This window comes from Symphodus melops, assembly GCF_947650265.1.
Source record: "Symphodus melops genome assembly, chromosome: 7".
NCBI lineage: Eukaryota > Metazoa > Chordata > Actinopteri > Labriformes > Labridae > Symphodus > Symphodus melops.
This window is the reverse complement of record NC_136697.1, coordinates 13,941,631-13,966,996: the sequence shown is the minus strand read 5'-3', so window position 1 is coordinate 13,966,996 and position 25,366 is coordinate 13,941,631. Positions and strand designations below refer to the sequence as shown.

At 39.8% G+C, this 25,366-nt stretch overlaps 1 protein-coding gene across 1 annotated transcript in view; it reads left to right on the top strand.

Moving 5' to 3' along the window:
- The first annotated feature begins 788 nt into the window (after positions 1 to 788).
- Positions 789 to 25,366, top strand: part of dnah9l (dynein, axonemal, heavy polypeptide 9 like) — a 36,620-nt gene continuing 12,042 nt past the window's right edge. Inside the window, 61 exon segments of the mRNA XM_079348744.1 lie at positions 789 to 830; positions 1,347 to 1,490; positions 1,630 to 1,820; positions 3,142 to 3,337; positions 3,850 to 3,949; positions 4,432 to 4,643; positions 4,744 to 4,977; positions 5,111 to 5,278; positions 5,654 to 5,770; positions 6,278 to 6,415; positions 6,605 to 6,729; positions 7,126 to 7,321; positions 7,464 to 7,568; positions 7,788 to 7,979; positions 8,379 to 8,579; positions 8,692 to 9,027; positions 9,126 to 9,203; positions 9,289 to 9,344; positions 9,642 to 9,762; positions 9,863 to 10,032; positions 11,189 to 11,411; positions 11,492 to 11,608; positions 11,775 to 11,861; positions 12,442 to 12,600; positions 13,047 to 13,130; positions 13,204 to 13,362; positions 13,639 to 13,761; positions 14,097 to 14,219; positions 14,509 to 14,733; positions 14,847 to 15,065; positions 15,270 to 15,431; positions 15,691 to 15,816; positions 15,896 to 16,003; positions 16,090 to 16,221; positions 16,308 to 16,468; positions 16,654 to 16,810; positions 16,905 to 17,050; positions 17,110 to 17,131; positions 17,135 to 17,265; positions 17,353 to 17,491; positions 18,039 to 18,131; positions 18,288 to 18,482; positions 18,650 to 18,727; positions 19,007 to 19,139; positions 19,517 to 19,644; positions 19,748 to 19,896; positions 19,994 to 20,144; positions 20,306 to 20,437; positions 20,553 to 20,726; positions 20,835 to 21,039; positions 21,774 to 21,939; positions 22,032 to 22,134; positions 22,503 to 22,640; positions 22,804 to 22,905; positions 23,205 to 23,366; positions 23,628 to 23,711; positions 24,070 to 24,179; positions 24,316 to 24,478; positions 24,612 to 24,735; positions 24,856 to 24,998; positions 25,116 to 25,277. Coding sequence (XP_079204870.1) covers positions 1,461 to 1,490; positions 1,630 to 1,820; positions 3,142 to 3,337; positions 3,850 to 3,949; positions 4,432 to 4,643; positions 4,744 to 4,977; positions 5,111 to 5,278; positions 5,654 to 5,770; positions 6,278 to 6,415; positions 6,605 to 6,729; positions 7,126 to 7,321; positions 7,464 to 7,568; positions 7,788 to 7,979; positions 8,379 to 8,579; positions 8,692 to 9,027; positions 9,126 to 9,203; positions 9,289 to 9,344; positions 9,642 to 9,762; positions 9,863 to 10,032; positions 11,189 to 11,411; positions 11,492 to 11,608; positions 11,775 to 11,861; positions 12,442 to 12,600; positions 13,047 to 13,130; positions 13,204 to 13,362; positions 13,639 to 13,761; positions 14,097 to 14,219; positions 14,509 to 14,733; positions 14,847 to 15,065; positions 15,270 to 15,431; positions 15,691 to 15,816; positions 15,896 to 16,003; positions 16,090 to 16,221; positions 16,308 to 16,468; positions 16,654 to 16,810; positions 16,905 to 17,050; positions 17,110 to 17,131; positions 17,135 to 17,265; positions 17,353 to 17,491; positions 18,039 to 18,131; positions 18,288 to 18,482; positions 18,650 to 18,727; positions 19,007 to 19,139; positions 19,517 to 19,644; positions 19,748 to 19,896; positions 19,994 to 20,144; positions 20,306 to 20,437; positions 20,553 to 20,726; positions 20,835 to 21,039; positions 21,774 to 21,939; positions 22,032 to 22,134; positions 22,503 to 22,640; positions 22,804 to 22,905; positions 23,205 to 23,366; positions 23,628 to 23,711; positions 24,070 to 24,179; positions 24,316 to 24,478; positions 24,612 to 24,735; positions 24,856 to 24,998; positions 25,116 to 25,277 — 8,664 coding nt within the window. The 5' untranslated portion in view covers positions 789 to 830; positions 1,347 to 1,460.

The window sequence follows — 25,366 nt, the reverse complement described above, 5'->3', positions numbered from 1 at the left end:
TGTACAATACTGCCCCCATGTGGTGAGGATATACACTGCATAGGTAAGTATGCCAGAGGACAAACAAGACCTACATTATCTTTAAGCTATAGTATTTTTTTTTCTTCTTTTTTTTTTCTTTTTTTTGCAGTTAACAAAAGCATCCTAATTGGTTTAATACCCTTACCTGATCTGTAGATGTCCCTGTTGTCGTGCCTCCTCTGAATGCTCAGGTTACAGGATTGGGTTGCAAAGCCTTTCAGGCAACACCAATAGCCTCCAGTGTTGTCACAGTGACAAGTCAACCTATCCATCAAGGTGTGTATCATTTTTCCAGCTTGTAGCCCTCAGACCTGAAAAAGAGAACATATAAGGTGCAGGCAGAGAAAAAGACTGCATCATTGTTCTGTTTGGGGAAACATCAATTTAAAACTTCTTATCTTGGCTCGGAGGACTCGGGCAAATTTGTACAATTTACCTCACACTACTTTTACTGCCTCACATCCAACTTTACACTCAATAAGATATTTGTTCTCATTCTTCTTCCCGCCAGCTGAACCTTCATGGCTGATATCAGCACAAGCAGTAACCGTGGAGGTTTAGGCAGTGGAGAAGTGCGTCTCCCCCAGGAGCCCTCTCTCAAAGTTGGGGTTGTGTTGTCAGATGAGAGGGTGGACTTCCTTCGGGAGCAGGCCTTCTGTGTGCTGAGAGTAAAGACGGATAAATGGAACCGGTTCATCGGAGCAGAGGAGAACCAGAGGATTATATTGGATTTCTTGGATCACATCTGGACCAATAGACTGCTGTTCTTCACTGGACCTGGAGGGACATTGCATGCAGGGGATGCTCAAGTAAGAAATACACATTGGTCGGTATAAAATACACACAGGCGATGCATAAAGCTTCTTTTATTAAGGTGTGTCAATTCTAATTTTTAAGTTTCCCATCTTGGCTAAATTCATTTTCTTGAGGCAATTCAATTATATTTTAGTGTAAAGTACATACTGAATAGTCAATCATTTGTTTTCCTTAAACATAGTTCTGTAGGTTTAACATGGTGTATACTATCACTGAGGTTATGACACTGTGGTGGGGCAGAAAATGAATGAATGCTGTACCATCCAGCACAGTTACACACTATATGTGTTTTGGAGTTTAACAGAAATCTGAGATACTTTATTAATCCCAGAGGGAAAACAAGCGCACACAAACTCATAGATATAGACTTACATAGACTTTTCTTTACTTCTGCACATTGATCTCTCTACACCCCATCTAACATCAAAATTCTTTGAAATAAGTCACTGCTTATTTCTGGTGCTTTCAATGTTGTTGAAAGCATTCCTACTGTTTTTGCGTCTTTGAAGACATCCCCACCATGGAGGACCAAACTGCTGTGTGTACTAAAGAGGGGTGTAAAGAAAATCACCCGCCAAGGATTCAGACACCAATTTCGACTGGGAGAAGTGCCTGGACACCCCATGGAGCACCTACCTGTGGTCATATCTGAGGTGGGCTAGTGTTTGTGTACGTGTGTTTTAAGACCACCAAAGATAGCTCACATGACAAAGGAGGTGTGTATTGCGTTGTTGTTGTTACACAGTTTGTGTCCAATTGAAACAATGAGCATGTACTGTGTGACCTGCATAGGTGCTTGTTTGTGTGCTGTCCAATGGTCTGAATCATGAGGACTGGCCGCGGGTAGTGTCCAATGACATCCACAGGCACCTGGAGAAGCTGAGGAGCAGGGTGGTGACCCTGAGAGGCCGCGCTGAAGGACGGACATTGCTTCCTCTACCACTGAGTGTGGAAAGAGCACGACCTCAAGATATTGTACTGAGGTTTGTGTAGTCTGAAAACATGAGTTATTTTTCTTAAAGTAGAATGGCTTAACAGCTAAGCCATTTTTCTTTGAGGTATTACAGCATGTGGAACTTATGAGATATCCAAATAACAGTTAGGTCCTACTTATGTTAAGGTTGGCACCACATCCCAGCAAAACTTGATTAAGTATTTACATGTTTTGCCTGGGTACAACATTATAACATGGGCTGCGTCGCAATTTTAACCCGTATAAAGTTTTGCAACTGTTTCTCCATAAGCAACACGTATATTTGTCTCGCATGCATGTGACGCTGATCCTAATTTCAAGGTTTTATCATGTTTACTTGACTACATTGATTTAAGTGTGGGTTTCGATGTTCAATAAATTGTAAGGACAACAAAACCAGCAAGGGAAGATTCAGTATGCAAACATTATGTTAAAGAGTCACATCTTGGCGACAGTTACACCCCCTTAAAGATACAGCAGATAAAATATGTTTATGAAAGTTTGTAAATGCATGACGATTCAGAGACACGTGAAGATAATGCCATAGCTGCAAAGTAATAAATATTTAACTCTAGTGTTTGACAAAGGCTGGCTAAACAGGTATGAATATCATCTATGCATGTGAAGCATCAGGTGGGTGAATATCAAGGGCTGTTGCTTAGATAATAATGTTATCATGTAATAGACTGTCCAAATGTATTTTTGCTTAAGTCTTGATTGTATGAAATCATAAATGGGTGTGTTGCTAACATATTGCACAAACAAGACATGCATGACTTGTTTGTGTCAGGGTTCAGGTTGTTGAAAAACACGGAGGAGGACCCAAGTGCAGAAAAAAATGAAAGATTTATCTAACAAAAAGCCAAGAGAACAAACTTACCTAAATAATAAATCTAAAATGTCCAAAAGAGCCACGAGGAGAAAAAAAATAAGGTAATCCACAGGAGCAGAGAGACAAACCACATACCACACCAACAGAATACAATACACTGAAGAAGCACAGAGGAAAAGGGGGAAGATGTTACAAAATATATTAGGAAACACTAAAGACTAAACAAGTAAAGACAATAACACTACACGAGGAAACATTTGCACACAGAAACATTAGGGAAACATGAAAACTAAATCAAGACAGGAAATTAAAACTCAGGAATTGTTTATAATTTGGTTATGTCAAATACAGTACGTTTATGAGATTTAATCTCATTTAATGGAATTTTCTCTACAATAATGTGATAGTACCAAATGTAGTTTGTGAACTTCACTTTAACCTTATTAGGCCTTTAATTACACTTCCCCTCGTGCTGGTTTCCTCACTGTGTCTCTTTCAGCACTACTGGCTGGCCACTGGACCATAGCTTGTTATACTCCATAGAAACTCTGATAGTTCAGTGGTCTGGCCAGATATGGAATGTCCTGAAAAAAGACTCTGGTACGGTGCTGCTTCAGGGAGATCACCCTGGCCCCAACGTGGAGCTCCAATTCTGGACCACCCAGAGGGAAAACCTGCTCGGCATCCAGTCACAAGTATGACAGTGGTTCTGTGGCAATTGTTAAATGCAACGTTTTTTAAATGTTAAACTAAAGTTGCTTTTCCTAAAGCACAAAAGAGTTTTTTTTTGTCTTTGTTTCTTATCTTTTAAAAGCACATTTTAGTCAACAACATGAACTGTCTAAATTTGTTATTGTCAATGGAGCCAAACACGTCGAATGGCAAAACCTTTTGTGATTGCTCTTATTGCTAAGATTGTCAGTTTCATTTTTCGAAGATAGTTAATGGTGGTCTTGTCATGGACTATACTTTACTAAGAGGTGTTTTAATAGTCTCTTACCCTCATGTATAGTTGTATAAACATTGCAAACACCTGTCACACATGTCCGGGTCCACAACCCCCTTTACTTGTTATCCCACCTCTGAAAAAATCAAATCAAATTTCCAGTCATTTGTGAATCTTTAATTTATGTGGTATTGAAGTAAAATAGATGAAACAGATGTGCTGAAGCAATGATTACACATTATAAAATGTCCTTGTTTTCAGATCCGGAGCCCCAAAGTAAAGAATATCATGGAGATCCTGAGAAAAGTCAAGAGTAGTTATTACTCCTCCTTTAAGGATGTCTGCCTCCAAGTTGATGAGGGTAGGTCTGAACTAGTCACTATTTGTCAGTGGTAATACATTCATTCCCTTATAATATAATGGAGTCTCTTACAACCTTGCTTCTCAATTACTTTTACCTAAAATCCAATTAGGCATTCATTGTCTTAATATATTTTGCTCCTACTGCAGATGCAGACTTTTACAGCTCTAATTTAAACAGTGTTTCTACATTGTTTAAATACACAGATGACCCGATTGTCCTTTTAATTCTGTCACAATAGGATTACAATTGTTTTGCCACTTTATTTCCTTCTGAATATCAAATATCACTCTCATGTAGCTTTCCTTGCCTTTTTTGGGATGCCATCATGCTCTTTTTTCTTTGTGGGTAGCTCAGTTATCACATTGTTAAGCTGCTGAATGATTTTGATTTTCAGGTTTAGGTCCAGGTTTGTTTAATATTCTGTTAAATGAACTCCAATCAGGAAGAAGTCATCCATATGTCTTTTACGTTTATTACAGCGGTGCTGGAAGCTTCTGACATCGATCTTTATCTACGACCTCTGAGGAGACTGATCAGTTCCTTAGAAGAGAAAAGTTTCCCACAGGTGGACTCTGTGTTGCCACCTCTTTTCCACACACTGTGTCTCATCTGGAGCCGCTCCCAATACTATTGCACTCCAAAACGCATGGTGATCATCCTGCAGGAGTTCTGCAACCTGATCATTGAAAAGGTACAGCGATTCATCTCTATGTAGAAGAGGAGTACACGGACTAACATAAATAAGTGACTTAACCAACTGATCTACTTAATTTTTGTGTATCTGTATCAAGGCTATTGCCTACCTTATCCCTGAAGAACTGTTTAAGATGGAACTCGAGGAAGGGGTTGAGAGAGTCCAGATTACAATCTCAGTACTGCGCACCTTCAAGCAATTGTTCCATACTCACCGCCAGCAGATCCACAAGTACTACAGTCACAATCAGACCATCATGCTGTGGGATTTTCCTTCTACACTCATGTTCGAACGCTCAGATCGCATAATCGAAAGACTGCATATGATTGAGGTGCATATGTTCATAAAAAGAGCCCTTTGTTTCTTGATTTTAAAAGGACATTTTAAATGTGTGTGCTTAAATTTCTAATCTTTGGAAGAAAAAAAGACATTTTCTGGCTTTTCCTCCCTTATCCACACTGTAGGACATTTTTGCAGCAGCACTGGACTTTCTGAAACTGGAGAAGGTTGAACTAGGCGGATCCAGAGGGAAAGTCCTCAGTGAGATGGTCCTCAGCATGAGTGAGGAGTTTCATGACTGCTGGCGGACCCTCAGAGAGAGCAAATATGACCCTCTCGACTATACTGCCAATGTGAGGCCAAGTGAGATTAATACATGTTTTGATACCCAATGGGCCGGGATTCACAGAGATTCACAAGTGGCCTAGACATGCATACCAGAATAATAAAAATAACAATTAGATGTCCTTTCTCAGCCCAGCACTATGGTTATTAAAAATTAGAAGAACACGGTTGTTGCTAAGCAACACAAATCAGCTGTGATAGTGTTCATTGTAAGTCAGTGCTTCAATATTTAATTAACTAGATTATTTACAGATACTTAATGACAGTTTTATGTTGGCTAATAAAAACTTTGAAATTGGTCCCTTTTAGTTTAACCAATCCGTAAGTATTGCATTTTGTTATCACAAGGGGATTTATTCTGTCTAATGCCACCTTGTTTGCAGGACTTTGTGCATTACTACTGGAGTTTCATGGATCAGAACAAAGACTTTGACCAGAGGCTGGGTACTGTCCTCAACCTGGCCTTCCAGCACTCCAAAAATCTGAAGTCAGCCTTTAAGGTTTGTTTGTTCCACATGTACCATGTGGATTAGGTCCTATATTTTAGGATCATGCAGAGAGAAGATGGACAGTTGCACTGTGTTGCACACATCTGTGTGAAAACAAAAGAGCATGTGGAAAATGTTAAGATGTTTTGTCAGTGAGTATTTCAAATCATTGGTAGTCAGATTAAAACAAACCAACATCCAAAGTAAATGACAATTTAATTTTTGGACGTCACTCTACCTGAACAGTGAGAGGTAGTAGAATTGCTTGTTGCAGCTTGTATTCATAACATCCAAACTGAGCCCCTCCTCCTTGGCTCATTGAAAACAAATCCACACCGTGACTCAACTAAAAACATCAAAATACAGCCAGAGAACGGGCTCTCTGCAGACACAGTCACCACCACACATTTATGTGATGATTGAGCGGCATTGCTTTTGTATAAGTCTATAGTTTATTTTCAAGGAAACCATATTACTCTATCTTTATATGCGTGTTCTTTTTCGTTAATGTCCTTTCAGTTATTAAGGATTTTCAGCACCCTGCTTGAGAGACCCAGGATCCACCAGCTTTTTTCTCCAAACTACAACATGTTGTTGGCTATGTTCAGCCAAGAAGTAGACCACTGTCAATTAATACTTGATCAACACAGAGAAGGGGTAAGCAAGGCTGAACAAAAAGAAGTATCACAGCGAATGACGTATTGAACATCAGTGCAAGTGACACATGGTATTATAATTCATACAAAAAAGCAAAACATGAGACACAAATCTTACAAAAACAGTAACAACTTAAAAAGAACTTCCCTACATTATTGAATATTAACTCACCCTTTCTTTTCTTTTCAGCTGCTGTCAGGCTCTACTGTCTTAGGAAAGAACATGCCGCCTATAGCAGGGAACCTCAAATGGTCCCAGGAGCTTCGGAATCGCATCCTTATCAACAGAAGCAATCTCTGCCAACTTGCCCATATGTATGTATAAACCATACTTAGAACACAAACACACAAACACACACACACACACACACACACACACACACACACACACACACACATACATAAGTTGTGTACGAGTTATCTCACGGAACAGCTATCGTCCAGAAGATTACATGTTAACTTGTGCATTAATGAGAAGACAATTCACGTGTAATTCTGGGTTAGAATATCTCAACAGGATAGTTTAGTTGTGTTATTGTTTTGGGTTGGAGCAGTGTCCTCTAGTAAGTCCTTTGTTCTGTGAATTAGAATAGGTTTTGTCGATCTATTTCCTAACTCTAAGAAAGTAACTTACTTAACTAACTTAAAAGTCAAGTTGTATCGTTAGTGTTCAAGGACTTGTTATTTGTCTTTGCTCTCTCCTCCCCCCAGGCCTCTGGGTTGTGTCGAAGCAGATGATGTCCTGCAGAAGTGTGAGCGTGTTCTGGAGGTTCTGCACCAGCATGATGAAGAGATGTTCTCGGAGTGGACTGAGGGCCTCGAGGAGATCTGTCACACTCATCTTAAGGAACCGCTGCTTACACTGGACACTGACACAGGCTTGTTCCAGGTCAACTTCAGTCCTCCAGTAAGTACTAACAAGCTATTCTCTCTCAGAACTTCTTCTATCTAGCTCTCAACTATTGAGATGTCTTAGTTAGAATCAAAACAGCAAACGTAAACTTTACATTCATTACGTTTTTACACTTCCCCCTTTGCTCCCTCTCCAGCTGACATCAGTGCTCAGAGAGGTGAAGTATCTGACTATGTTGAAGAGCACAAACATTCCTGAAGCAGCCCTCCATCTCTACTCCAAACGAAACCAACTCTACTCGGTGGGTAGCAAAGCTCATAGTGTTTCAATGGATATGGAGTATATTCAGGAACTACAACATAACTCTGCCGCGACAACACACTCAGTACTTGCTCTCAAACCTGTGAAGAAGAATTTCCCCTTGGGGATGTTACAGTTTAAGTCTCGTCTACACGGCTCCACATACAGTAGGATAACAACATCCATTGTTTAAGTATTAATGATGCATCGTTGCCTTTAGTATACACAGACTCTGGCTTTGGTGACCCAGTGGTACAACCAGCTTCACAGCACCATCCTTGCTGTAGAGCTGGGATTGGTGAAAGATGAGATGGATGGGACGAGACAACAGCTGGATCCAGCACTCCGGGACCTGACCTGGGCTCAGGATGACTTATGGGAGTACATTAAGAGCACAAGAGACCTGGTAAAGGTAATAATCTTGTGCTGACATTGAATCTCAGCATGATCAAATAATATACCTGAATAAATTGTGTCTACTCTTTTTTGTGTTGGAATTGGTGTTTTTAATTGATTAAGAAAAATCTGATTAATTAGAGGCTTTGTCATGAATTAAACACAATTAATCACTTATATAGATGATGTGAGAGGGACTGCACTTCAACTAGATTTACTGCTTAAGAAAGCTGCTTGTCAATGTCAATCTTGGAGGTACAGTATCAGAACTTTGTACAAGCTTTTGAAACCGAAAGAGGAGTAGATTTTTATAACACGGTGGATTGCACATCAAGTTCTTTGATTTTTTTTAAGTTTGAAAGCTCCTGTGTAGGCAACTGGTTGTTCATTAATTGTTTCCCGTTTCTTTCAACAGAGCATTTCTAGTCGTGTCCAAAAGAGTAAATCTAATGTAGAGGCCATCCAGGATCTTATTGGGAAATTTAGCCACCGTGCTTTCATCACCAGAAAGAACCGAGGCTCTACTCTCCTCGTCTTCTCTGACATTGAAGAGAGTGTTTCCAAACAGCATTCTCTTATCTCCAGTACAGGGGAGCAAATACACACATTGCTCCAGGTTTATTAACAATATTAATCAAAAATATATATGCACAGCTCACTTACATTAATGTCTCAATGATATATATGATTATCTCCCTCTAAAACATCACTGTCCCCCTTTGCTACAGGAGAACCAGTCTCTGCTGGGTGTTACAGACCTGTATAGCACTGAGTGGCAGGCCTACACAGAATATGTAGACCGCATGATCCTGGCAGGTTTTACCAGTGCAGTACGCTGCTCCCTGCAGTACCTAATGGACAACACAGATGTTGCTCAGCGCATAACACCGCTGTTTGAGGTCCAGCTGGTACTCAACGGCAATGAAATGACTTTTGAACCTCCGCTGGACTTCAGCCAAGGCGGTAACTTCTATGATATTGTGGATAAGATGGTGGCAAACATCACCAACTTGGCATCCTTCATTCCCAGAGTGGCAAAGCATAAACAACTGGACAATTACCAGGTGTTGTATTGAGTATTATAGATTATTCATACTTGACTTCTGTGCATCTGTTAAGAATCAGATATTTTTAAATAGTCTATCTTTTTTTCATCTTGTAGACTGACATAAATGACTTTGAGGATTTGTCAGAAATGTGTCATGTAATCCGCTCACGTGCACGTGCAGCTATCTCTAAAGTAAGTGTTGGCTAACAACTTATATGTGGTCACTTATGATGATTTAGGATGACAGTTGTTTAAATTGTGTGGATTTTTCTTTTAGGTCCGAGAATATCAGGGGTCATTTGCGAGCTACCGCTACCTCTGGACTGATGACAGGTCAGGAAAGGATTTTGATTAATGAATATGTCTGATTTCTTAATTGTTGGCACATACACACGTTTTCATTTAATTGAAACTCGCCCAAAGACAATATGTTAAATTTTGAAACTGATAATTTTCATTGTTTTTAATCATTTTCAGTCCATTTTGAATTAGAGCCCAACAAGTTTTAGTCAGAATAAGGAATCCTGTTTATTTAATTTTCATAACCAAATGATAAATAACATTCTAACTTCAATAAACATGGATTTTGAATTAGCATAAAGCTAGGCTTCTTATCCTCAACTTTCACAGGTCTGAGTTTATGAGGCAGTTCCTTCTATATGGCCACGTTTTAAGTACAGAGGAAGCTGAGCTGTATGCTGACTTTGAGCTGAAAAAGAACCCACCCACACTGGACAATTTTAAAGAACAGGTCTGCTTTTACATTTGTACTTGGAATAGCCTCTTCCCTTAATAATGTTACCAAAATGTAACCTATATATTTGCATTTTATGATATGTTCACTATTGTAGATCAATCTATTTGAGTCTCTGTATGTACGAGTGAGCAAGATGGACGACAAGAGGGTTTTCTGTGGCTGGCTGCAGCTCGACATCAGACCTTTTAAGCACACACTCATGAATGTGATCAAGAGGTGGAGCTGGATGTTTAAGGAGCACCTGCTAAACCACGTGAACCAGAGGTTAGTGTCACACACAAACACACATACTCAAGCACGGGCAAATGTCTATTGTCTCTCTTTCTCCTTTTTGAAACTGTATTCCAAAAACAAAAACGTTTAAAAAGGGGAAAGTGAGACAATAGGAACAGAAAAAAGACAAGTCCTTAAAGGGATACTTCATCCATTTACATAAAGCTGTGTATCATTAGAAACATGGTAGTAGTGTTGAATGGTCGTGAATCCAGCCCTCATTTTGCAAGTTCTTAAGAGAAAAATGTGTTTTTCTTTGCTTGAAAGTTTTCTTCATGGGATGCAAAAAGCATCACATGAAGAAAACTTCCATCCCTTTAACTTGTCCCCTCAAACTGAGTCATTCTACAGGACTGATGGCTATGACATTGTAAACTCTAAAACTCCAGGATTTGATTTTAACATCAGATTAAGCTTAGAATATTGTTACTTATTATCCACTTTGATAAGACAAGAGCTACAACAAAAAGACATGAATAACCTGAATGATACCATTTTTTGACAAGCAGATATCTTATCGTATTGTATTTCTGCAGGTAAAGTAACTGTGCTTCACTTGTTTTTTGACACAATCGGTGATGTGCGCGCGCATGGAGTCGCAGATCAATAGGGACGGAGCTGTGTGAAAAAAGCCACCCGGTCTCTTCACATAAATTTCTCTCAACCATTCACTCATCTTTTATCGTCGTAAGCGTGTCTCTTAGAAGGAGCCATTTCAGGGTCTTTACACAAACACACGAATGAAACGCCGTTTTATATATCCCAGCATGCATCGCGCACTACTTCTTCTACGTCCGCGGCTGCTTACCGTAGTTGCAATACCTGTTGCACCTCAATATTGATCCATATATAAGGCGCACCGGATTATAAGGTGCACTGCCAGCTTTTGAAAAAATTTAAGGTTTTTAGGTGCGCCTTATAGGGCGGAAAATACGGTATACTTATTGTTGTCTTAGTCTAAAAAGTAATTAAATTAATTCCTTCGTCTTTAATGTTCATCTTAGAACCCGTTGTAATGGTACTAGATTTTCTTATAGTTTAATTATAAATCTAATTTATTTAAAAAATCTAATCATGTACTCCTCCACTTCATTTTGAAACCTCTCATCGTTGTCATTTCTATTAATCTATTTCTTCTTTCCCACAGCGTTACAGAATTGTCCTCTTTTCTCCAGGACACTGCTCATGGTCTGTCCAAAAAAGTTTCTGATGGTGACTACGCAGGCCTTGTGAACATCATGGGCTACCTCATGGCCATAAGAGACAGACAGATTAGCAACGAGCAGCACTTCAAACCTCTTAAGTCTACAGCTGAACTGCTCAAGACCTACGAACAGCAGCTGCCAGAGAGCGTTTACGACCAGCTAGAAGTGTGTACAAATATGAATACTGCAGGCAGATATGTACATTTTTGATTATCTTCACTTTTTGACCACATTGTGACACACAGGAGCTGCCAGAGAAGTGGAAGAGTCTGAAGAAAATTGCATTCACAGTAAAACATGAAGTGGCTCCACTACAATCAAATGAGGTTTCAGTTATACGCAGGAAATGTATTCGCTTTGAGGTAAGTCTGTGTGTGAGCAGGGTTGGATGTCAGTGGGGGGACCCCATACAAAGAGCTCAATATCTGACAGATAAACCTTCTCTGTTTCGTTCGTGCATTATATATGACACCACAGTGTGCCTAGTTAATGACAGGAAGACTTAAATGTGTTTCTTTTCATTTTTAGGTGAAGCAGCACGAGTTCAGGGAACAGTTTTGCACTGACCCAATCTTTAAGATCAATGCAAAGGAGCCATATAAGCTAACTGATAAGGTGTGCTGTGGGATACTGATGGGTTGAATAATATAAATGTCCCTAAAGCTGAATCTATCAACAGACTGGATAATATTAACGCAGCATATCACGGCCGTGGTTCTAATCTAACAGACAACACTGAGACTCTGTGCAGGCTGAAAGATAGACAATTTAATGGTCGGTGTGGAGCCATTATATACAGCACAACAGATGTCACAAATTCCTTCCCACTTTAGATATTTCTATACATGGTATGAAGAATCACATTACCTTTACTCTTTAAATGTCAAACCTCTATTTGAAGAACACTTCATCATTCTACTGTCAACTGAGGCCATACATTATACTTTTGTGATACCTCATATAACGCGTTTCTCTTCAAATATAGTCATATCTTCTCAGAATAGATCGTAGTCTGCTAACAGCAAAATCATCTCTACAAGATGTAACCAAACTGAACGTATTCACAGAAATTCGTACTATCAGATACTAAAGTACTTCCATTTGTTGACGAGTGCTATCCTCCAGTAGTTGATGAAATTGTATTTATAACAAAAATTTGAATTTTAAGCCTGTTTAAAACTGTTTCTGTCTCCAGACTAATCGAGCAGTAGCAGAGATGGAGGCAGAAATGAAAAAACTGCAGGACACAGCTGACCTGTTCGAGGTCAGCTTCCCGGAATACAAGCAACTGCGCCAGTGTCGCTCTGACATCATTCTGGTCAAAGCAGTCTGGGACATGGTCATCTTTGTGAAGGTATGCTCTTGAGGTGTTGAGATTAGATGTGGAAGATTCTGCATTAAAGCAGTAACTGAACATAATCAATTATTTAGTACTGTTTACGATGTAAAAACTTTTATATTAACACTGATTTCTAATCACAAAACAAGGACGTATCTATAGTGAGGCATGTGGATTGTGAAACTAATCGTTGACAAGATTATTGTAATCAAATAGCACTGTGAGATCAATGAGAATGCACAGCCCGATTATGCTCTACGTAGCTCTGCAGAAAACAAACACACCAACATCAGCTATGTTTGAGCCTCCTTATTAAATCATTAGCATAGGGCAGAAGGAACTCCATTTATACTGCAAGCATCCATGTTACTGTGTATTCTTCACCAAAATGTAAACTTTTATGCAGTAGTAAAAGATGGTGTTTTATTTATAAGTTCATATTCTCTATTTTTTTTTGGTAGACCAGTATAGAGGATTGGACCAAGACTCCTTGGAAAGAGATCAATGTTGAGCAGATGGACATGGAGCTCAGACGATTTGCCAAAGTAAGACAAGCTTACATGTTCAAATACTAAAAATGTTTTCATAACTTATGACTATCTTTGTTGCATGTTAAAGGAGATGAAGATGCTAGATAAGGAGGTAAGGGTCTGGGATGTCTACATGGGCCTGGAGTCGACTGTGAAGAACCTGTTGACCTCTCTGAGAGCCGTCAACGAGCTGCAGAACTCTGCTGTCAGAGAGAGACACTGGCAACAGCTTATGAACACCACCCGGGTATGAGATTATCTCAGGCTCTACTTCACATTGTCTCATTCTATCAAGGGTTAATAATGGTTCATCAATCATCATGTTCTTTTCTGTATTTGATTCTAGCCAATATACTGAGTTTAGCTCTTCTTTAATCCTGTCTTCATGTGCTCTGCCTTCATTCAACAATCCTGCCTGCTCAGGTCCAGGCCTGAAATGACCAGCACAGTTCACTGAACCCAATCATCCTGATCTGAAATCTGATCAGACTCATGGTTCAGGTATATTCCTTTTGGTCCTCAGGTCAGGTTTGTGATGGGAGAAGGCACCATCCTGGGGGACCTGCTGGAATTGCAGCTTCACCGTGTCGAGGATGAGGTCAAAAATATTGTGGACAAGGCTGTGAAAGAAATGGCCATAGAGAAAGTGAGAATCATAGACCTGTATAGTAGTATAGATAGTTTATCTCGTGTAGAGCTAGATGTAAGGATTAGAAAAATAGGATGATACATTTGAAATGTATCTTTTTTGAGTAGTAGAAAAAGATCCCTACATTTTTCCCCTGATGATAAATCATTCAATTATTGAATTGTGTAAGCCTTAGATTAACAATGATATAAGATAATCAAGCTCTGCAGAAATAACATGCATAACCAACTCAGTTAAATGATTATACTTTTGACTTCTCCTGCCACACAATGTTTATCTGTTCCCCATCTTCAGTGACATAGGTCAATATTTACTCCATTTTTTTTTGGCAGGTTTTGGCAGAAATAACCCAGACATGGAGTGTAATGTCTTTGTCATATGAGACTCACACTAGTACGGGAACCCCGCTGCTCAAAGCAGATGAGAACCTGATAGAAACACTTGAGGACAACCAAGTAAGAGAGATACATGCACAGATAGTTCCAAAGATGTGATATCTGGTTTTTATGTCTAATTTTTGGAAGTGTAATGATGTTGTATGACATCAGGGTCCAGTTTAGATTTAAATTGATTAATATGCCTTTGTTTAGTGTTGACAATAAAAAAGTAATTGAACAAAAACATTGCAAAAAAACATATTGAAAGGCATGCAATTTTCTAGTTAACCTAAATTTAAAATGCGTCTTAAAAATCATCATGTTACTCATGGTAAGCTCTTTTGTTAATTTATCTATCCTCCCTCAGGTTCAGCTGCAGAACATCCTCATGAGTAAGTACGTCGAGTATTTCCAGGCAGAGGTGAGCGGGTGGCAGAGAAAGCTGATGGTAGCTGATCTGGTCATCTCTTCCTGGATGTCTGTACAAAGAACTTGGGCTCACCTCAACAGCATCTTCACTAACAGTCAGGATATCCGCAGCCAGCTGGCCAACGATGCTGAGCGTTTCCAAGGAATACACACCGACTTCCAGGTGATATACAATACGCAAGAGCGCTAAGCTGCCAAAAGTACATCCAACTCACCGTGTAATTATGTTGTGTTTACTATTCTTTTTATCACATTTTTTCTCCTTCTCTTTCCCAGGGCTTGATGACTGAGGTGGTGCAGAACAATAATGTGGTAGAGGTGACCAACCAGTCTGGTTTCCTGGAGAACCTGGAGACCTTGCAGCAGAGGCTGTCTGTGTGTGAGAAGGCTTTGGCAGAATACCTGGAGACGAAGAGACTCACATTCCCTAGATTCTATTTTGTATCCGCCTCAGACCTGCTGGAGATTGTCTCCAAGGGAACACAGCCCAAACAGGTGACGGATAAAAAATGTAATTACATTTTCCTAGATGGAATGTGTGAAAAAAGCATTGTTTCCATATTTTCTTCGAATCCTGTCTTAGTGTTATGGAGCAGAACGTTGAATTAAAGAAAAGGATGAGAGACATCACATTGATTCTTTTCAACTCAACCTTTAAGATAGAAATTGAACAAAAATCTGTCAACCTGTGTTTCCAAGGTGACAAGACACCTGCTGAAGCTGTTTGACAACATAGCAGATCTTCGCTTCAGGGACTCAGAGAGAGGAGGGGAGGAGGGTGAGGAGACGATTGCCATAGGGATGTACAGCAGAGAGGGAGAATATGTTCCATTCTCTGAGCCATGCGTCTGTGAAGGACAGGTGAAATGAAAACCCAATTTGGATTTCTTTGTCAGCTAATACACGTTAAATAAGCCTTTAAGGCTGTATTCTTTAATTGCATCATTTTGGCACAACTTTGCCAAATTACATCCTCTGATTTTTTTAAAGCTTACCAGATGTATGTATCTATTAGTGTATACAGTTGCTTTATGCAATGATCTAAAGAAGTCCAAAATACTATATAATATAGAATCATTTTCTTTTTATTAAATAAATTTTATGAAGACTTTTTTTTCAGGCAGAGTGTTGGTTAAGTGCTTTGGAGAGCACCATGCGCTGCACAGTTCAAAAAGAGATCCAGGAGGCAGTAGCTGCGTATGAGGACAAACCGAGAGACCAGTGGCTGTTTGACTATCCTGCACAGGTCTGAAGGTCCACAATCTGTAAATGACCTGCATAACGTTAATAAATACACTCATAATCTGCTATTGCTCCATTCCTAGGTTGGGTTGACTGGTAGTCAGGTTTGGTGGGCCACAGATGTGGGCATTGCTTTTGAGAGGGTGGAGGAGGGATTTGAGACTGCCCTCAAAGACTACAACAAAAAGCAGGTAGTGCTTCTATACCAGGAAAAGCTGATGGTTTGGATGGTGGATGAACACTCTTCAATTTTGTTTTGCAAATTCTTCTTTTCTAGATCATACAGCTGAATTCGCTCATTCATATGCTGCTTGGAGATTTAACTCCTGGTGACAGACAGAAAATTATGACCATCTGCACCATCGATGTCCATGCACGGGATGTGGTCGCTAATCTCATAAGTCAGAAGGTAATGCTGAGGTGATACATACATTCGTCTAATGAGGCATTTAACAAGCCAGAAGAGCCTCCTGTTGATGTCACTGTGTCTCTTAGGTGACAGCAGGCCAGGCGTTTGCGTGGCTGTCCCAGCTACGCCATCGCTGGGACGACGAAACCAGCCACTGTTATGTAAACATCTGTGATGCCCAGTTCCAGTTCAGCTATGAATACCTGGGGAACACTAACAGACTGGTCATCACGCCACTCACAGACAGGTACACATTCATCTTACTATTTTTGTGGAGAGGAGGTGTGTGACCTGAACTGATTTTTTAAAAAATGTTTCCAACTTTTTTTCCAAAATACACCAATACATGAATGTACATTGACCGATGTTGCCATTGCTAAACATATGAATGTTGATTTATTATTCTATATGTATCAACTGTACTTGAGTTAGGTGCTACATCACCCTGACCCAGTCTCTCCATCTGACTATGAGTGGAGCCCCCTCTGGTCCAGCTGGCACGGGTAAGACAGAGACCACCAAAGACCTTGGACGATCCCTGGGCATTATGGTGTATGTGTTCAACTGCTCAGAACAGATGGATTACAAGGTAGCACTGAGGACACACACATTATGTCCTATTGAGAGCATTAATAATCTAATTTATTTTTCCGCAACCATTCACTTGGTCTTTGTGTCTACAGTCTATAGGAAACATTTATAAGGGTCTGGCTCAGACTGGGGTGTGGGGCTGCTTCGACGAGTTCAACAGGATCTCTGTGGAAGTGCTGTCTGTTGTAGCTGTGCAGGTCAAGACTATACAGGATGCTGTACGCAACAAGAAGCAAAGGTTCATATTGACATAATGGCACGCACAATAGACTACCCATACACTTCTCTCTTAAGTAGTCTGCTAATATGGTCTTACATTTAATTGTGTGTATGTAGGTTCCATTTCCTGGGAGAGGAGATCGAGCTGAAGCAGACAGTGGGGATCTTCATCACTCTGAACCCGGGCTATGCTGGAAGGGCCGAACTCCCAGAGAACCTCAAAGCTCTATTCAGGTTTGATAAAGACAGAGAGAGAGCATACTTTGAAGTGCATGTTTTTAAAAGTATGATTAATAAATATCCAGTATCTTAACTCTTCAGGCCCTGTGCCATGGTGATCCCAGACTTTGAGCTAATCTGTGAGATTATGTTGGTGGCAGAAGGTTTCATAGATGCTCGTCTGCTGGCGCGCAAGTTCATTAGCCTCTACACTCTTTGTAAGGAGCTGCTGTCCAAACAGGTAAATGAATCAACCGGACTGTAATTACTCCTTGTGTTGTTCATGGTCGAACATGTAATGTGAGAAAGCAAAATATAAATGTAAAATAGATGAAGGCTAGATCTCTCTGCAAACTTCCCATCAGTCATAGAAATACTGTGCATTTAACAATGCAACACCCACCATAACAAAGACTTGTGTTTATTTTATTTTATGAGATTCAAAATAGCTCAAGTTGTTCCAGTGCTTTGACTAATGACTTGCTTGCTCATTACATTACATTACATGGTCTTACGGCTGAAAGGAAAAAGAAACTAGTCACCCCTGCCTTTAATTTCCGTACTCCATTGGTTGCACATGGTTAACAACAAGAATATCATTAAACAACATTGCAGAATACATCCTTAATGAAGCAACATGTTTCCTTCATTACTGGTCATTGTGATTAAACTATATAAATACTGTTTAGCTGTTGTTTTACTATTTTCTTCAGTGTTGACAGAGCTAATAAAAAATGTGTGATATTCTTTGCTTATGTCTTGGTTTGTAAATCTCTTTTATCGGTCAGGATCATTATGATTGGGGGTTAAGGGCTATTAAATCAGTCCTTGTTGTAGCTGGATCCCTGAAGAGAGAGGAACGGAGCAGACCTGAGGAACAGGTATAAATCAATCTCATGTCATTGACAGATACGGTTTTAATGAACATGGAGAAAATATGTGCAATATATCTGTTGTTTTTACAGAAGCCTGACTTTAAAGGCTTCTGACTTTGACTACACAAGCATTACAACTTCCAACTATGATTTCCTGCCCAGGTGCTGATGCGGGCCCTGAGGGACTTCAATCTGCCAAAGATAGTCACGAGTGACGTGCCAATATTCCTCGGGCTGATCAGTGACCTGTTTCCTCAGCTGGATGTGCCCAGGAAGAAAGACCCTGAGCTGGAAAGCGCCGTTCGACTGTCAGTCAGTGAGCTGCGGCTGCAACCTGAGGAAAACTTCATACTAAAGGTTCCTTGTCTAAAAATAATTTGAAAAATGTAATCTTTTTGAATTTCATTTTTTTTTCCAAAACAAGAATTTAATAACTCTGTGATCTCTCAGAAATATGTGTCATTTGTAATAAGAGAATATAAGGATTAGAAATGCAGTGTAATGAGACTACTGTGTGTCTTTAGGTGACACAGCTGGAGGAGCTGCTGGCTGTCAGACACTCTGTGTTTGTAGTAGGCGGACCAGGAACTGGAAAGAGTCAGGTTAAAATCCAACTTTAATGTAACCCATACACATAACAGGGAAGCACTTTTTTTTTATTTTCCAAGCCTGTCATTTGCAAACCCCATGTATACTTCTAAGTTAGTTAGTTTTTCTTTGACATGAAATGTATCATTCTTTCCAATAAAACAAACAATCCTGACACTGCACGGCAAAATTTATAATCTCTCTAGCAGGAGTGTGTGGCCTTTCAGTTAATAATGGATTTATGAAAAGCGAAAGGTGCACAGTGTCATATATTTGTATTCATTATTCATCAGATCTTGAAGACTCTCCACAGAACCTATGCCAACATGAAGATGAAGCCCGTATGGAATGATATCAACCCTAAAGCTGTTACAACAGACGAACTGTTTGGATACCTGCACCCTGCGACCAGAGAGTGGAAAGACGGTGAGGGGCTGAAGAATTGTATGAGAAATGAGGGGCTGAAGAATTGTATGAGAAATTGAATACGCTTAGAGTCAGAGTCAAGGGAATAAGTGTTTTCTCCTGATTTCCACTTACTGTCAAACTAGAGTTATTTTGGTTTCAAAATAATGTCACATTCCAGAGCCTCTTCTCCAAAGGAATTATAATTTGTCAAAGTGGTTTTCTTGCTAACAATAAGATCTTGACTGAGAGAGTTTTGACAATAAAAAATCTGACTATGTTTCCATTTAATGTTTTTTTTAAAATGAGAACATAAGGTAGCAGGAAGGGAAGTTTTCAGGGTGAATTGATATAAAAAAAAAGATTCATAAACCAGTCGCCGTTCACTCTTTATTAAGGTCTCTTCTCCTCTACCATGAGAGAGCTGACCTCAGTTGGCCACGATGGACCCAAATGGATTGTTTTAGACGGAGATATTGACCCTATGTGGATTGAGTCACTCAACACAGTTATGGACGACAATAAGGTCAGAGGAAATCTTTTTTCTTTTATATTGTTCTGTTTCCATTTTTTGATTCTGAAATTCATTTTATTCAACTTGATGCAATTTTTCCCTGTTGCCTGTGCAGGTTCTGACCCTTGCCAGTAATGAGAGGATCAGCTTGACATCCTCCATGCGTCTGCTCTTTGAAATCTCTCATCTAAAGGCTGCAACTCCAGCGACAGTATCCAGAGCAGGCATACTTTATGTCAACCCTCAGGACCTTGGCTGGAGCTCGTATGACACTCACAAACGAACATCAAAAAATCCAGGACTTCTTCACTCTCGTGGTATTGTATTTAAGTAAGCACTTTTGCCTCTATTGTATTACCAGGTATGTGACCAGCTGGATAGACACTCGACAGGCTCAATCGGAGCGAGCCAACCTCACAATTCTGTTTGATAAGTATGTGCCCTACTGCCTGGAACAAGTCCGCTGCAATCTGAAAACCATCACTCCCATACCAGAAAACAGTATGGTGCAGGTGGGAACACACATCAATGAGTGACATGCCTTTACATACTCTCTGTAGAGTGTTTTTTAAATATAGTTTGAATATCTCCAATGTGCATACTGTCAAACAGTAGAACAGGTTAATATGTACTGTCCAATCAGATATTATAGTTGTGTCATTTTGCCAATCAGACGCTGTGTTCCTTGCTGGACTGCCTGCTGACTGAGGAAAACACTCCACCCGACTCTCCCAGAGAACTTTATGAGATCTACTTTGTCTTTGCCTGTGTTTGGGCATTTGGAGGAGCTCTCTTTCAGGATCATGTGTGTGGTGGCTCATTGTTTGAGCTATCTACTTGTTTTCAGTATTTCATATTGTAGATACTGACACAAGGCAGATTCTAAATATACATTTTTATCTCTCGTTTTTTTTTCTCAGCTGAATGATTACCGTGCTGAATTCAGTCGCTGGTGGTCGAAAGAGATGAGAGCTGTGAAGTTTCCTTCCCAAGGCACTGTCTTTGATTATTTCATTGACTCTGAAACAAAAAAGTTTACTCCCTGGAGTGAGAAAATGGTGCCGTTTGAGCTGGAGCCTGATGTACCTCTACAAGTGTGTACAGTACTATTGACGTGTGCGCTGAGAACAGACCAGCTGCAGTATTTGTTAACAGTCATTTTGATCAAGCCTTTCAGTCTGTTCATGTCATTTGTGTTTCAGACTGTGTTGGTTCACACTCCAGAAACCATTTGTCTGACCTACTTTATTGACCTGCTGCTCCAGAGAGGCAAACCAATCATGTTAGTAGGCAACGCGGGAGTGGGCAAGACCATCCTGGTGTCTGATAAAGTTGCTAAGCTGAAGGAGGACTACATGGTGGCTAAAGTCCCCTTCAACTACTACACCACATCAGCCATGCTGCAGCGTAAGAACCATGGGAACTAAAACATGGCTTTTGGGGTTTAAATGCTAACTTAAATAAAATCAATTCAACTCCCTTTCCTGATAAAGTGAAGGGTTTTCAGGTTATAGTAGCAATGGTTCACAGTTGTTTTGGATTGGATTGGAAAATCTTTGTTGTCCCTCTGGTGCAAACATCATAAAAACAGCACACAGGTACGAGTATAAAACATACCATGGACAATGATGGTGGACGTGAGTGAGATAAGAGACACAAAGACAAACAGTCCATATATGTGTAAGTGTACAGCTTATTTAGATTCCAACTGCTGTTGGGACCTCAGTTTGATTTGGCCCTCCTAACACAAGTGAACCTCCTCGCTGTTGGCAGAAGTCTGACCTCCGCATGCAGAGGGTGCTAAGGATCTAGTCTTTAACTGTATTTCCCCTTCTGTTTTTTTAGCGATGCTGAGGTTACCAAAGCTACAGATCAGATTCTGAATGTTATAGGACAGTGTCAACATTTTTCGTAACCAATAGGAAAAATAAATCCAAATTGGAATGACATTTTAAATCTAGCATGAAGAGAACGTGTTCACCAAGTTCTTCATGTGATTTTTGTAATTCTCTTATCTTCTCGTAGAATGCATTTTGTAATTGATAGCTGACAGCCATTCTTTACTCCTATAAACATGGACAGAATTAAAAGTCCTTTGCTGTGTGCAACAGCTGTCTTGATGTTCTCTGTGTGGCCCTCAGGTGTCCTGGAAAAACCCCTGGAGAAGAAAGCTGGTCGTAAATTTGCTCCTCCTACAGCAAAGAGACTCATTTACTTCATAGATGACCTCAACATGCCTGAAGTAGACGTTTATGGGACCGTCCAGCCACACACACTCATACGACAGCACCTCGACTACAGCCATTGGTAAGAGTGAGACACTATAAAGACACTTTTGTTCAATGTTGCACACATGCACGATATCATCTACACAACGTCTGTGCTCTATGTATTACTAGGTATGACAGACAGAGACTGGTGCTGAAGGAAATACACAACTGCCAATACATCACTTGTATGAACCCAACAGCTGGAAGCTTCTCGATCAACCCCAGACTGCAGGTAGTGACTTATTGAACACACACATACATATAGTAAACTACTTTTAACATTCCTCTTGATTCTACAATTGCGTAAGTTTATTCATGTTTTAACATTTTTATCAACTAATTATCAAGGTGTAAATTAGCATGAAAATGATTGAATCCGCTGTTAAAACATGAATGCAAAAAGAAATTGCTTTTTTGAAGTAAGACTTTCTGAGATTAATATAACTAAATTGGATGTTCAAACAATTTATTAGTAGTAACATTTAGGAAGCAGTGTGAAGGTTTTTGTTTGTTTGTTTTTTTTGGGGGGGGGGTTGCCAGCACTGGTTTCACAGAGATTTAATCCACATTTATTCTCACATCCTTCTTAACTTCTTTCAGAGGCATTTCTCAGTGTTTTCAGTGCACTTTCCTAGTGCAGATGCACTGGCCGTCATCTTTTCCAGCATCCTGTCTGCCCACTTCCTTCAGGGAGGATTCAGCTACGGGGTTTCCCGCTCAGTAGGAACTCTAATACAGGTCCATCCACAGTATTAATGCAAAAAAAAATGTTTCAATGTTTGTTCCAAACAATATTTTTGTTTTTATTTGGTTGCCAGTCAAACATTAATAATGCCCACCTGTTTTATCTAATCCACAAGAAACAATTTCAACTCTCCATCTTTTTGTCCTGCTTATCCAGGCTGCTATCTGTTTGCACAAAAAAATCAGTCAGAACTTCCTCCCTACAGCGATTCGCTTCCACTACATCTTTAACTTACGAGACCTCACTAACATTTTCCAGGTAATACACACACATTTATGTTGTATGATAAAAGATGATTCCTTAAATAAGATTCACATTTAAAATAGGTATGGGTCAACTATACAAAGTTTCCAGTCGGATAAAAAATGACACTAATTGCAGCTTTCCCGCCTTGTATTGTATTTCATTGCGGTTTGTAAGCTAAATTAGTCTATCAACCTTTCATCCTGAGAGAAGCATTTTTAGTCAGGATGGACGTATAGCCAAATAAACGTATTTTCATACTAAGTTTGTGTAACTCAGTCATAGTGTTATTATTCTGCATTGTTGGTGTGTAGGGAATTTTGTTTGCCCTGCCAGAGAGTATCCGATACCCCATGGACCTGGTCCACCTGTGGCTGCATGAGAGCTCCAGGGTTTACTCGGACAAACTGATGGAGGAAAAAGATGTGGAGCTCTTCAACAAAATCCTTCTGGATACTGGAAAAAGATATTTTGAGGTGAGAAATAATAGATATTTAGTAATATGTTTCTCTTTAAAATTGTAGTAATGTGATCGTCTGCTACACATACTATTTCAACGAGCACAACATCCCCTTGTGGCAAAAGAAAAATCAGGCTTAATAGGCTTCTTGTCATACTGTGTTACTGAAATTAATTATAACAACTAGCCCATTTCTAGCCATAACATTTCAGCTTAAATGTGGCATGTTTAGTATTTTCCGGCTTTCCATATCTGTGTTTCTGCCAATTTCCTTCAGGGAATAGATGAGTCAATCTTCATCCATCAGCCTTTGGTGTACTGTCACTTTGCCCTGGGAGTTGGAGAGCCTCGCTATCATCAGGTTTTCACCATTTATTCTTTATTTAATGTGATCATAAAAAAAAGAATGCGTTGTTTTTGACTTAAACCAATTTATTATGTGGATTATCTGTAGAGCCCATATTCAAAGACCCTATGGCATCATCTCTGCTGTCATGTCTAATCTGTCAGCATATAAATGAGGATGGATGCACTGTCATTAGCTCAGCTAATTACTTTTTAGTTATATATGAGGTTTGAATTAAGAGTTAATGGACTCAGGCGTTGATCAGAACTTAATTCCGTTACATATCCGGTTGGTTACCCCGTTGTTATTGGACAATAATGGTCATAATCATATTAAGAAAGAGATCAAAAGTTTATTTGCCTGTCTTTTTCAGGCGTCAGACTGGGAGAAACTCCAGAAGATGCTGGCAGATGCTCTGGAGCATTATAATGAGCTGCATGCTGTCATGGACCTGGTCTTGTTTGAAGAAGCAATCCAGCATGTGTAAGACACACAAACACAGAAACATGCAGTGCAACATGAACCATCTGCTAACATGCACAATCAGAGATTTACACAGATGAGCACATATGTAGCCTCAGATCAAACACATTGTTCATTCTGGTGTTTTCCATTTCAGGTGCCGTATCAGTCGTATCCTGGAGGCCCCCTATGGTAACGCTCTGCTGGTAGGAGTGGGTGGCAGCGGGAAACAGAGTTTGTGCCGGCTGGCTGCTTTCCTCAGCATGCTTGAAGTTTTCCAGATTACGCTGCGTAAAGGCTATGGCATCAATGACCTCAAGGTAAAAATGCTTTAACAGCAAATACACAACTGATAAAAAATGTCATGACATCGTTTGATGCAGATTTCTACCAGATAAAACAGATTTACTTTGCCATATTTACTGTATGTATTCTTTTACCCTTCATCTCCAGAGTGATATAGCAGCGTTGTATATCAAGGTCGGGGTGAAAAACATTGGAACAGTGTTTCTTCATACAGATGCTCAGATTCCTGATGAGCGATTTCTGGTGCTCATCAATGACATGTTGGCTTCAGGTTTGGCTACGCAAACAAAGCATGAGTGTCTTTTCTTTTGATCAGCTACAGTTATCTAATGTACAAAATAAGCATATTTTTCCTCCAGGAAATACCAAAGACTTTGTTTTTATCAATCAGGAGACATTCCCGACCTGTTTAGTGATGAAGAAGTGGACATGATTGTGACATCTATTCGAATGGAGCTAAGGGGTTTAGGACTCATAGATAGCAGGGACAACTGCTGGAGCTTCTTTATTGAGAGGATACGACGACAGCTCAAGGTCTGAACCATTTTTAATGGAATTCTAAGTCATGTATGATACAATTTTAAATCGAAGAGTAACACCTATATTATTAAAACCCTTAATATGTCTGCCACCTCCCTCTTTGTCCTCCAGGTGGTCCTGTGTTTCTCTCCAGTCGGATTCACATTGAGGACACGAGCTAGGAAATTTCCGGCTCTGGTGAATTGTACAGCCATAGACTGGTTTCACCCATGGCCTCAGCTCGCCCTGAAGTCTGTCAGCTGTACTTTCATAGAGAAGATACCTGGACTGGAGGTGAAATTGTGTTCAAATACCATTTCTATTCACTTCATGATATATTAATACTTTCAATGCACTCAGTGGGTTTAAAATATAGATCAGGG